Source organism: Anopheles gambiae, chromosome 2, assembly GCF_943734735.2.
Source record: "Anopheles gambiae chromosome 2, idAnoGambNW_F1_1, whole genome shotgun sequence".
NCBI lineage: Eukaryota > Metazoa > Arthropoda > Insecta > Diptera > Culicidae > Anopheles > Anopheles gambiae.
This window is the reverse complement of record NC_064601.1, coordinates 102,829,187-102,843,541: the sequence shown is the minus strand read 5'-3', so window position 1 is coordinate 102,843,541 and position 14,355 is coordinate 102,829,187. Positions and strand designations below refer to the sequence as shown.

Sequence of the window (14,355 nt, the reverse complement as noted above, 5' to 3'; positions counted from 1 at the left end):
CCTGCCTTTTCTATGCTATTCAACGCTGTACTCAGATATAAACTTCATTACCAATATTATTTTTATTTTACAAGGCGTAAGAAACACATGACGAATAGAACTCTAAAGTTGATCTAAATCTTAGTTTGAAAGGAAAATAAACGGAACATGACATAATGCTACAGACGTATATACTGTGGATGTAAAACAGGTGTCCGTGCCATCTATAATAGGCTCAAATATACATTTTCGCTGAATATTAAATTAAAGTTTCAGTTAGGTTTTCTGAGGCCGCATTTAACCCACGAACTGTATTTTAAAACTCCTGTTTTAAAGCACCCTTAATACAGCGTAAGCCGGTTTTGAGCAGTTGTACAGATTTAGTTTTACCAATATCGAGATAAAGCAGTATCTTTGTTGTACTTGTTCATTAATTATTTATCTTTTGAGTCTTTATAGCATTTGATCCACTTGCTGTTTCAAGTTTTACTCCTTCATTTTCCTCAGTACTGTCTAAAAAAATATCATTATTTCTCATATATGAAACACTTGAGTATTGTTTGACGATCAAATAATGTTCCAAGAGCTGTATTTACTCAGATAGCTAAAATAGCAACAAACAGAAAACAATGTACCACAGAAAAAAAAGAGTAACAAAGCAGAACTAAACCACAAAAAGTGTCCCCACACGGAAGGCACCGTGCGCGATTAACAAGGCGCGATATGTCTTGTTTAATTACCGCTGCAATATGAGCATTCAGGTTCGAGACTATGCAGCCCTATGCACCTCCAATCCTTGCCAAGCCTTTCCGATTCACGATCACACGGCAACGCTACCGTTTCAGAATCCGTTCCTTGCTAGATCTTTCCCGTTGGTTCTTTTTCCGCCTCCTTCTGGTGCTCTTCCCAGCGTCACACGAGAAAACAACCAATGGGAGGGGAGGAAGGAAACCATCAAACCCTGCCCAGCCCTAAGAACGGCACGGAGGGGTTTCGATACAGGCAGTATAAATATTTATTTCGCAACATACCGCATCGAAGCCCTGGAAGATTGATGGATTTGCTTTTTTATTGCAATCGCTCCATCCCCAGCGTTCGGTTCGGGTTGCGCTGGAGGGCGCACCCGGGGCGGATGTGTTGTTTTATTAATGCCCACTGCTCCAATTGATAAATATGCCAATTGATAAAAATGATAATACAATCCCCGGGTATGGACCGTGCAGCACCGGTTCCGGTTTGGCGTCTTGCGCGATCGCCCGTCTCGCGTATAATCGATAACCAGCGTGGAGCTGAGCATCGTTCACGGCTCTCACGCCACACCGCGCCACACCACGGTGTCATACCGGTGGGGAAGGGCTACCGCACAGTGCCTTCGTGCCAAAGTGTTGGTTCTTTTCCTTATGTGTGTGTGTGTTGTATTTTTCTTTCAATTCCCGTCCCCATCGTAAATCGAATTGGCGCCGTGCGGAAGAAACCGCGCCACGATGCTCTTCCTTGCTTGCTAGGGATTAGAGGCCGAACTTGTGCTCAGAAATCTGTAACACACCTAACTCCTTCAAGATCTCCCCCCCCCCCGCGTCTCGCAACACTGACACGCATCAAATGACATCGCAATTTTAAAGCCAAAACGTGTCGCTCTATCTCGCCCGCTTAGAGCTGTCTAATCCGACAGGCTCCTACCGAATGACGCCTTCGTTCTTTATCGCAGTCATCGCCGGTCTGTTCACTGCCTGTGCGCCTGCTTCCTTCATCCAGCAAGCAAACGCGAAGATTTGAGAGCGCAAAGCGCAGACAACAGTTCTACCCCGAGCCCGAGACGTGACAGACCTTTGGGGCCCGTCAGATAAAGTGTCGTGATATAATAATTCCGCCTGGCCCATAAATAAATCGCTGTCAAAACAAGTCACCTCATGGCATGTGTGTGTGTGTGTTGGGGCTGTTTTTGTATGTTTGTTCTCTTCTTTTCTGAAGTTTATTTCCTGCAACGCAGCATGGAATAGCAGGAGAGGTTAACCACTGTATGGTTTTGATGTGTTTTTAAGATTTCCCTATCGTTGCAACATTCTTGATCGTGATCGCGATCGAGACTGTGTGCCATCTATAAAATAAACATACAACCGCCAGCTCAGCAGCCTCACTGGCCGTGCGCCATTAAATGGTATGATTTCACTTGCGTAATGATAAAATTTTCCAACAACATTCGTAACGCTCAAGATCAAATCCACGCCCGGGCTGTGTGGTGCATTGCACCACAACTACTCACTCACTTCGGTGCATTTCTCGGCCCTCAATCAGCATACGCGTTACATCCTTGAATCGATTCGAGTTCGACTCCCCGAGACTGCACTCCACGCACGACCCCGTGTGAAGGGGACTGTGTATGTGTGTGTCAGTTGTGTGCACATCAACATCAACAATGACAGAGAAAAACTCCTTCTCTGCTCCTTCCCCCGCGGAGCGTATGGCTGTCAATCGGCATTTCAACGCTCAGTATGCGCACGCCACATCACACTTACCCTTCCCTTAGGCCACAGCGGTACGATTGTGTGCACCCCCTAGAGCCGTTCGGAAACATAAATATACATCAAACACTGCTCACGAATAAACGCGTCCTGTGGCTGTGGCAAGAGGGGAGCAGAGGAGCGGTAAATCAAAACAAAGCTCTTCTCGAGCGGATTGTGCATTGTTGAAGCTGAACGGATAGTAAAGTGGAATGGAACGTCTATAAATAAAAACACAAACTCCAGCCAGTCACAATAATGCTAGAGAAGGCTAGAGCAGCACCAGCAGCAGCGCAGGAATCGCAGTAGATTCCCGCAACACTCAGCTGTTCGGCTCGATGGGAGGTGAATGGGGTGGAAGAACAAACACAGACGCGAGCTCAGGAAGGTGGTAGAACCGTAAAGATTAATAATCCTTTTCGCGAACACAGTGTACCTCGATCCAGTTCCAGCCAGCCGGGTTCGTCGCTTACATTCGATACTTCGCTCGCGCAAGTCTTTCGTTTTAAAAGCATCGTTTCTTCGCCTTTTTTGTCACATTTTTTTTTTCGGGCGTTCAAATCGATTAAAACTCACCAGAGAAAGCAGCGGAGATCGATCGATCGCACAAAATTCCGCATACAATCGAATAAAAAACCCAAATGTATGGCTGCGCGGTGAATTTAAAGCCCTCTTTTTTCGTGTATTCCACTGTTCACCCTTTCGCGACCACAGCAAACACGGCCGGGTTTGCTCGAACCACGGAGGAGCGGGGAGGGGGGGGGGGGGGGTAGAAATATCAATAAATTATTTCACTTTATAAGCCAACCAAAGGCGGTTTGGAAAATGATTAATTTCCTTTTCGCCGGTGCGGCCATCGCCGGTGTCCTAGTGCCAAGCAACCGGACGTGTTTCAACGCCCGATCATCGTCAGCCCGTCGCATGGCGGAGCGATCACGAACAGTGCGCAGAGTTGCCCCGCCGGGAAAAAATGGACATTGAATCGAAATGTACCAGGATCGTCAAACACACAACAAGTGATCACCAGCCTCCCCTCGGAGCTGTTGGATTTTCCCGCTGTTTGTTTGAGTTCAACGCTATTCAATGCTTGGCTAAAGTTTTTTTTTTTGTGCATGCGTTGTATCTGGTACATATTGGCATAAAGTATTTTTTCCTCTCCTTTCTGACTCTCTCTCTCTCTCCTTGGTGCGCACACGAAGCCACTTCAGCCATTGTGTGATGTTTGAGTTATTGATAGAAATATCTCACTTTCGGACCTCGTTTCGAACCGATCGAATCACCCAGAGACAAACAACAACCGGCTTGCTTGGACAGAATCTGTATCGGCCAGGCAAACCAGGCAGAAAGAAGGCTATTTAGGTGTGCGTTTTTGTCCTTCGTCTCCCTGTCGCTCCCATACTGCTTCGATCAATTTTGGATGTGAAATATGATCGCAAAGGTTCCCCGTTAGTACGCACGGAGCGTTTCGGAATGATTGACAGCCTCGCTGGAAGCATCGATCTTTCTTATGATTATTAATGTCTCTCTAATGCCATTTCCTTGCCCGCCCCATGATCACACTCGCTTTCCTTTCATTCGGCTGTGTGCTGGTGTTGTATGTTGATGGAGGGTTTTGGTGGCTTTTTGCTGCCCGATACACACGTAAACTCTGATTTCGGTTGCCTTCCCATGCTCCCGCGATCATGATTCGGCCGGGTGGAGCGTGAGTGTAATATTTTAATTCTCAACGGGTTAGATCTTAATTATATGTAAACAAGACTTTACGTTCGCCAGACACGACATGGACCCGGGGTTAGAGGGGTTTTTTTTCGCTGTTGCCTGTTTTGGCCGATCGGTGTGCCGTGGTACATAAATCATTCGCATCTAATAGGGATCAGGGTTTGGGTAAGTGAGATGTGCGTGTGGTACACTGGTAAGCGGATGGGTTTGCAGATGGATTTGGTTGGAAATGTATCGTTCCTAGCGTGTTCTTCCGGATAATTGGAATGTTTAGGGCAATTGATGACATGATTAAAGTACATTTAATATTGCTCCATTTGCTAGAAAGCCCACCCACGTGAGTGGATTTGCATGGAGCTATGCACAATGAATATTTAACAATTTAATTTACATTTATATGGTTTGCTAATACAGAGAAATGTCTTTCTTTCTCAAAAATTGTACTTCTTCTTTAACTGAAAAATTTAATAATTTACAAGTTATAACCAACCCGGCATCACTGTTTCGATCACTACTTACTTGATGTAATCCGTCCGGCAGTAGACTTGTCGGTCGCGAAAGTAGCACGACGGTTGCCGTTCGAGCAGCGTCAGACAGACGGAACAGCGCAGGCAGGATCCGTGCCAGGCACAGCCATCGATATCGAAAAGGTACTTATCGGCGATCGGTTCCCCGCAGGCGGTGCATATTCGCAGCTCTGTCTGCAATGACACACACACACGCAGAGAATAAAAAGAAGAAAAATAAATAACTATCTTACCACAAACCGACGAGGGCGACGAGCGCAGGGAGCACGCAAAATTAGCCGAACCATTGTGTGTATTCTTTGCCTTGGTGAGTAAGGATATGGGATAAGGATGAAGGATCGTTGGCAGTATTTTTGTTTAAAATTGTTTTTTCCCTCCAAAGAAACGATCGATACCGAACGGAGGGTTCAATTTATCGACAATCATCAATCGATTGCGAAATGGTGTACGATCGTTTTGCTCCTCGGAAAGTCGACCCTAAAAACGGGAACATCGTGTTGGAAATCTCACTTCCAAGCTAATCAGACATCTTTCCTTTTTGACCGTTTCTTGAACAAGGGGAATCGACTGCACATTCAACAGGAACCGAGTATACCTCTCAAAACGGAAGCGGATCCGTTTTTTGTCCTTTTGTATGTATCATGTTGGGACAAAAGGAAGGGACGCGCTACTACAAACTCGTCTTGCGTTAATTAGCTTCCTAAGAAAAGCAAACTGTGTTTGTCTCGCAGAAAAGTCACACCGATGCAAATCATAACCGATCGGATAACGTTTTGCAAAAACCGGACCTTCCTTTTCAATCACTGTCTTGTGGCGGTTCACTCTATTCGCTTGCTACGAGAGCTTACAAATGGCGCTTTTCCCTCTTCACCGTGAGTGACAATGACGCCACCAAGCGCCATGTGTTCCGCTGCGGTTGACTTTTGTGGCAACGGCTGGTGTAGCGTCTCACTCACTCACCCTCTATTTAACGAGCATCCCATCGTAATGCAGTCACTTATACCATGCTTGCGAACACCAAAACTTATGGTATGCACTGATAGATGCTCTACCAACAGTTAAAAAAAAGACAGAAATATTGTCCCTATTTTTCCCCCAAAGGAGGGGTGATACGCATCATCCATTTGTGTTATTGTTTCCTACCCCCATTGGCAAAAATTGCACTGTCATACGCACATTAGCAGCTGCCGCAGTGCCATCGTGCCGTACCGGGTCGGAACTAATTTTCCCGCACTCTCGGGAACCGCGTTACCCGGCAGAAACATATTCACGAACAAATTTATTATTTATTATCATGTGCTCGAGCCGAAATGTGGTCGATCACGCTGCCGCACGGTTGAAGTGGTTGTTAAAGAGCCGTTAAAAGGGACTTCCGACTTTTTGGTGCAGTGATTCCCTTAGGACGTTAGGACTGTTTGTTGGTTTTTACTGTGGCAAGCGGGCGTTTTGTAACGAGGGGAATGGAGCAAACATATGCTTGTCTTTATCATGCCTCTTGAGGTGGAAAAATGTTGTGTGGTGGTTGGTTTGTTTGTGTTGGGAACAGTAATGCGTTATGGTATTGTTTTAACGGTTTAATATTGGGTGAATACAGGAAATTTCAATGCAAAATAAATTTATGTTTAAATACATTTCTGTAAAGATGTGTGAGATACATTTGAAGTAATTTAAATAAAAATTTCAAAAAAATTAAAATCCTAAATAGACTGTTTTTAGAATATTGTATAATTGGCATAATTACATACTTTATATACATAAGACTAAAATGAATTGAAAAAGCCTAAATCATATCTAGAGTTTTGAAATTTGCTTTTGGAAGGATCTTTCCAACTGATTTATCACATAAGCGAAATGAAATAATTGGTGAAGAGGTAAAATTCGTTATCAATCGAAAATAAACAATTTTTCTACAAAATATTACATCTACTTGAGATACATTTTATCCTTAATGTAGTTATGATACTTTATCTTCAACATAAAAAACGCAACAACCTGCAGCCAAACATTTCCAACAGGCGGTCGATATCACTTTTTATTTCTTACTCAACCAAATCCATCGCGGTCATCGCGTGGAAGAGAAAGGCACGATGAAAAATGGCAATCTGTCGGCACCTCATTCGACGCAAACGATTTGACATTTTCAACAAAAACGCTCCCTGCCAGCTAGGAGTTTTGCCAATCTATCATCGAAAACAAACCTTTCCAGCAACAAGCAAAACCGCAAAATAGCGCAAGTCAATTTCCGCATTTCAAAATCTTCAAACCCCACTACACGCGACACCATAAAATGATAAGCGATCACATTACAACCCTGATGTCTTCCTTAGGAGCCTCCCGCAACGAGCCCAACAAGCATAAAGCAACCAACGCGCAGAAAGCGACAAACACCAGGAACGAAATAATAATCTCCTTACAAGAAGCAGCTCCTGCACACGACACTAAACTGGGCACAAAAACAAAAGCAGCAAACGCTAAAGACTTCTTCCCTCGTGGTTGTGTCCACAGGAGGAGAGATACAAAAGCAAAAAAACATTTTATTGACATGTTCGACAGCTTTAATGGTCAACTGTATGTGTTTTTTTGTTTTGTGTTTTTTGTTTAGTTTGGTTTATCGTTTTCCTCCAGATGCCTCTTCGAAATCGAGGGTGGCCATCGATCGGTCTGCCAAAAACCAAACAGCATCCCCCTGAGCACACCAACAACGACAAAAAATGCACACAACACAAACGGAAATATGGCGACACGCAAGCCACCACCAACAACAAACGGTCACTAATGTAATCAGATAAATCTCAGCGACAGGGAGCAATAAAACTGTCGTCGTACTTGTCACGTTCACACACCGGCCCCTCTCTACCCCTCCCACGCTCCGAGGACACCGTTTTAGACCCACGGCTTCCCGGAGCCGGAGCCAGATGATTCATTGAGTGATGAGGCGATCGTACATATTGAGGCGCCCGGCTGACGAGGACGCCTCACCGCGGGGTGGCTCACTCGCTCGCTCGCTCCTTTCTCTAATCGATCAGGTGCCATCGGCAGCGTTCGTATTTGGGGGTTTGGAACAACAGGGCCACACTGTATTGCCGTTGGAGGAGCAGGAATGGATGGATAGTTAAGGGTGCGAGGCATTAAAAAAACTAGCAGCAAAGATGATCTATCGAACTGGGAGGATGTTGGTTAAAGGTTTTATTTCACTGTTTTCAAGCAATGAAGATGTTGGTTTAAGTGTTCAATTTGGTGTCTTGTTGCGGGTCTAAATGCTGCTTTCTTGAGTGCAATTAAAAAAAACTATCCATTTTCATCATTACTCACTCACACTGTATGATTGGACAGTATTTTTCATAATAAAACACATTCTATTTGTGATAAACCATAAGTAATTCATTATTCTAGGATTCTAAACATTTAAATCTACTATTTGCTTTAAAATGTGACATTCAAGATCACATGATATCGCGTTGTTTCGTCACTGTTACGTTAAGTACTATTCTCAGGTAAAACCCTGAGGTATTAAACCCTTAGACAGCATTGCAATCGAAGATCCAAATCATTGTTGAATTGATGAAAACGTTCAATAAGTCTCGTTTCTAAATAATTCACTCAATCTCCAGCATTTAAAATATTCAAAACATAAGCTCCTATGTTCCATTTAATCTACCGTTCTCCTTGAAAGTGAGCGCCTCAGCACCAGGACCACTTCTCTTGGATGTCACTAAAAATTGATTAATCGCTTCAGCTCCACACAGAACAACATTCGGCGATTATTGTTAAAGCTAACCATTCGAAACACACTCTCCACCGTGAAGGATGTTACGTGTCGGACGTAGTCAAATGCGTAGTACGTCAGATACCGAATAGCGTCGAGCCATTATCATCGAACCGATTACTGCAAACCGAGGGCGCCAGTAATCGCAACCCTGCCACCCCGTTCCAGCAAAGCTGTTACGTACGTGCGGCCCCATCTGCAGCCGCTAATGATCTTCAGGGCTACGGGGCGCTACCGCGTCAAGTATGGTCTCGCGCATTGGATCAGCTTCTGGAGTTTTCTGATGCGCACGCGGGGAGACCGTTTTTTTTTTTCGTTTAGGCGCGAACGTACAACGGAAGCCAGAAGCAAAGTTTAAGAGAGGCAAGAGGGGACTCAAAGTCACCGAACGCGGGGTCGAAATGTGCCGTGAAACTAAGCGCATCGGGGCAAGATTTACTTAATTACCACTAATCGATGCGCACAGACGCCACAGACAATTTTGGGGCCGGCACACATCATAAAAACGGGTTGTGCCACGGAGGTTTCTGTCGGCTACCGAACCGAGGCGGCTCTCATTGTTTTGAGGCGCTTTTTTTGACTGTGGCTCTTCTTAGTGTGTTTTTATTTTTCATATTTTTTATATTTTTTGTTTCAAAAAACGACCCATTTGCTACCGTTACGGTTACCCATTGCTTAGCGGCACCACAAATGGGGATCCTCGACGCGCGAAGTGAAAACAGGGCCACTCGGGGTGGCCAAGTGGCGCATGAAGCACGGGTTGCTAAAAAGGGGTTGGCATGCCCCTGCTGCTGTGGTTATTGAGTAATTTCTAAACTCATTTTCTAAAACCAGGTAGGACGTTCCCTGTTCATCAATCATCTTCAGCAGAGCACTTTCGTTGTTGCGTGCAATTGCAAAACAGTAGTAAACCTTTAGCTCGCTTTTACGTTTTCTAATGATTACAATGAATGTTATGCTTGCACTGATTTATAAAGGTTCATTTGTTCGTTACTACAACAATTTTTTACAAGCACACACATAAATATGTAGATAAAATTCCATAAAAAATTTATATTAAAACAACCTGTCAAACGGTACTTTCAAATACTTCATAAACATTCATAACCGTTTCCCACACATTCTCAGTACGCCTTGGTGGTGTGTCCTAGCAACAGGTAAAACATCGTTCTGTCACCTGTCAACAGCAAGCAGAGCTCGGAAGAGCATCTAAGCCAACGGCACCTACTCCACGGCCCCTTCGTCTCTCTAATACGCCACACACTTGCCACACACTTTGCCAACTGATGACTTCGTCGCCGATATTTTTCATCTTGATCGCTTCCCTTTTCGGAGCTTTCTGGAATATAGAAACAATTTAGTGGATTATCAATCGCCCCCACCGCACAAAACAGTGCCGTGAATTAACTCATCCTACAACGTCCGCTTGGTGGGATTTCATCCCGCAGGGTTTTAACCTCTGCACACCAGCGGGCACCCTCCAGCAAACAATGGCGTTACATGCTGAGCGATCAATATCGTAAAGCGTAAAACTCGAATCACTCGAGCTCTCAATCGAACGGTTTGCCCCACGGGAAAGGGACGGTTGGTTGGTCGCAGAAGAGAAGGTTAAGCGTTTCGGGGACTATGACCACGATTTCGGTGAATAAATGGCGTCCTGATTGCAACAAATTTGTGTTCGATTTTTCACATCTCCCCATAGACTCTCTATTTCTTTTTCAGTTATTGCAGTTTTAGTAGAATAGTGCGTGAAATACTTTATTAGCTTCAGAAGTTGCAAGAGCGAGGAGATTCAACCCAACCACCCGATCGACTTTTTTGGGCCGCTTGAGAGAAGAAATAAAACGTCTTTCACCATTCTCACAAACAGCATCCTCGCATCCAGCACCGCAAACGCGAGACAATCGAAACACGTTTGCATTGCATCAAACGGGGATGTTCCTTCGTGGCCGCCTGTAACCATCACCGCACACGCTAGCTTGGGGACGCAGACACGCGGACACAGTGACCGTTTATGTTTTAATAACGCTCACCAATCTGTCCGAGACCGATTCACCCGTCGGGACGCCTGGTCCCGAGGTGGGGTAGTAGACCCCCGACCGCGTTTATTTACCGGTCGGCTTTCTACACCTTGTCCCGTGACAGTTATGAACCATCGGGGCAAGTTATTGTGACGATTACCGATAAATTTAGATAATATCTTCTGCCCCGATACCGTGTGCCGATGCCGTGCGCTGGTTTGCCGCCTGTCGGTACCGTTCCGGACCTGAACGATCGGGTCGCGGTGGTTTCTTCTTGTCTTGTTTTTTTTTTAGATTCAATTCGATCGAACTGGCGCGTCACATCGGCATGTAATCCTTTACAGCGCAGTGTTTTTTGATGACCACAATGGACCTATTTGGTGTTCAGATGGGATAAATTGGGGGCTAAATTTTAAAACGCTCGTTCGGTGTTTTGAGTGGTTTTCTACTCTTATTGAATAGTTTTGTTTTTGTCTTTAAGAATAGTTTTTTTGTTTCTTTTTTTATCTTTCATATTATTTTTTTTATTAAAATGTACTACTTATACCCTAAATTCAAGGCTGTAGGTTTGCTTTAAATTGTCATTACTTATCAACTTTTACATCTATCATTTATTTAAATATTTAACACAGGTATGCGATTAGTGTTACCCTGTACCTTGTACTGAACTAATATAAACTTCAATTAAATGAAGTCCTCAGTTTGGCCATCGAGTATCCCTATCGGTTCCACTGTAGACACAACCAAAGCACAACTAAAGTCCCCATCATAAACGCATCTTGCTCGATCATATGATCGTACTAAGCTCGTCTGACAGGTCCCATTGCAGTACCCAATCTGGCTGCCTGTTCCCTACCAAAACTGCCATCGAAAATCTTCCCATCAACGCGAACGCGAAGCAGAAAAGCTTCAACCTCTCAGATCTTAGCGGCTGACATCACTAGGGGAGAGCCTTCCCATTCCCAAAAACACCTTCCACCTTGTGCCGTCCCCTTTCGGTCACCCTGCATCGATCGCGTATCGGTTCGGTCTCGAAATAAAGATAAGCCACGATGCGTATACAAAAACCATCCGAATGATAATCGGTTTCATATTTTTCTGGGTGGAAATATTATTCAAATCGAGCGGCATCTCCCCGGGACACGAGGCCATAAAACCGGGCGATCCCGACCCGGACTGGCTGCAGCTGAGCCCTCGTGCGCATTATTGGAAATCAAACCGCCCGCATTCGCGTCCAGCCGAACAACCGTTGAAGTGAGAACTTGAGATACGGCACCGATTTGCGTTTTGATTCCTTTCGATCCGTTTTCGCGAAAGCCGCGAGAACGATTGAGCTGTGCTGCCTAGGCGAAGACGACCGGCTTTGGTTCGCTAACCTTGGCCTACCTTGGCCTCCCCCCGGATTTGAACCGGTTACCAAGAAGCCGATACCGTCACCGCGAGCTGGCATGACCTGTGTGCGGCTGGCCTGGCCGGTGGCCGACGACGCGTCGGGTGATAAATCCATCCATATTAGCATCTCAATAGTTGTGTGGCGATCGTAGCGCAATTCGATTCGATACGGTCCCGGCGCAGCACCGTGTGAAGGAATTGATCAATTTATGATTTTACTGATTTACGACCCAGCATTTGGAGGATGCGAATGTTTATTGGCTGGTGGCTCCGGTGGCTCCAGTGTCTAATAGAGGCAAGCTATGCCGACTTTGGTAGGATGTAGCCGAATCCGATTTGGAAGCACGAAACCTCAAACTCAACGCTTGTCAGTAGCCTACACCGATCAGTTTACGATCAGCTTGTCATTTGTACGCAAACTAGCCTTGTTTGACAGTTGCTTGTTCGGCGATCAAAAGAACGCCCGGAATTACAAGGAAAGCTCGATGTCATACAAGAAAGAAACAGTCACATTTCGATTATTAATTTTCTATTATTACATTCTAGCACACACGAGCATACAAAATGACTATAAACTGTTTACAAATGGTATTGGGAATTTTTGTTACCCACCGTCAACAGCCATAAAGTAGCCTGCGATTTAATTGCCCCGTAAAACAATCTCCCATTTAAATCCGGCACTATGAATATGAATTCTTTGTAAAGCCCTGCGTGTAACAACTGCGTTACACACGGTGGCGGACAGCGCTTAAGCAGCTTAGCGCCTAATAACATTTTAGACATTTTGTACGTCGAACAGGAGATGCTGCACCGTTTATTGCGCGGTCCCGCGGTCCACTGCAGCCACCGAAACCTGCTCCAATACCAATCACATCTTCCGCGTCGATTCCGTGTGCCATAAAAGATGCGCCTGACCTTGACGGGAAGAGTTGCCATGGTTGCCGATTTACATTCAGCATTGTAACAGACCCTGCGCTCGTGTGCGTGTGTGTGTATGCAAAGTTTTATGTCGTTCATAAAACGGCTCCAAATCCAACTTTTTGTTCTCATAACTAGCCTTTGGTCTCGTCGCCATTCCTATGGCACATGAGGGGAAGGAAGGAAGACATTCAACTGCACTTTATTGCTTTATGAGTTAATCCGCTTCGTGTTATACATTCCGTTCGCACTGTTTGCTGTTTCAGCGGAGCCGTGGATCGATCGCAGCGTTATGGATCGTTATGGATTCCACAGATCAACGGAAAAAACACAACAACTCTCAACCTTCAACAGAACGTCAGTTAGGGATGTAGCGACGTTAGCGATTCCCTTGAATGCAGCAATCGTACACCATTTAACCCCACAAAGATGTGTTTTTTGAAAAATGATCCGAAAGTTCCTTAAACAAGGTAGATCCGTTTGAGGCAAACGGGGGGTGCAGGCAGACCGGCCCGAAATAAAGCCATAAATTATCCACCAAACTTTGAGTCAAATAAAATAATACACAAACACGCGCGCGCGCGTCTGACACTGGACACTGGAGGCTGAAGGTGCTTTGCTTTATGACGGAATATTTAAAACAGTCCAACCTCCCTGAAGCGACGGGAACGCTTGGGTCGGGGTAAAAAAGGGTTCTGTTGCCGGCCTCTATCCTCTAGACCCAACCTAGTGCGAGGCATTTAATCTTGTTGACTTAGTATCTCTGTGGCAGGTTGACAGGGTTTTTTTCTGGTTATTGTTGTAACATTCTTTTCCCTAGATTTCTTGTGACCATCTGGGTTACCACCGTTTAACCACCAGTGGGTCATTGATTTAAGGCAACTGACCCGCTATAAAACCGATAAGCGGTTGAACTTGCTTGCTCATAAAAAAGTAAAGCCCAAAAAAATGCGATGAAAAGTGATACAAATCGTACGAGCGTACGGAAATAAAATAAATCCTTTACCAGATCAAGGATCTTATTGCTCCTGCTCGCCGGCTCGAACTGGGACTCTTCCGATGCAACGTTATGAGCTGAGTCACATTAAAATGGGAGATCCTACACTGCGAGCAAGAGAGTGAGAGAGAGAGAGAGAGAAAGACAGATCATAAAGCCGTTCGTTTTGGTGGGAAGCAGCAACAGCAGCAGCACCACCAACGAAACAAGAATCGAACAGGTTTCAAATTTATGGTCCCACCCGCTCCATTCTCTCCGAACCGCACAACCAGCAGAAGAAGAAGAAGAAGAAAAAAACACCGAATCACCCGGGACACCCTGCCGTCGGGAACCGTTTTGTCTTTCGGGCTCGGGTTGCGGGATTTATGAAACATATTTATTGGAGGTATCATATCTTCTCCCATTCCTTCGGCGGGCAGGGGCTTTGGCACAACACCACGCTTTAGCGGAAGGTTTAGCGGTAGGAGATGGGGATTCTGGAGGTAGAGCTGCGATCCACCCAAAAAAAAAAAGAGTAGGAGATGAAAACCCCCTT

General features: G+C 45.1%; 1 protein-coding gene across 1 annotated transcript in view; it reads right to left on the bottom strand.

Moving 5' to 3' along the window:
• LOC1277135 (LIM/homeobox protein Awh) overlaps positions 1–14,355 on the bottom strand; it is a 29,739-nt gene that overhangs the window by 4,997 nt on the left and 10,387 nt on the right. Inside the window, exon 2 of the mRNA XM_061646790.1 lies at positions 4,719–4,900. Within this exon, the coding sequence (XP_061502774.1) occupies positions 4,719–4,900 (182 nt within the window). The remainder of the gene's footprint in view (positions 1–4,718; positions 4,901–14,355) is intronic.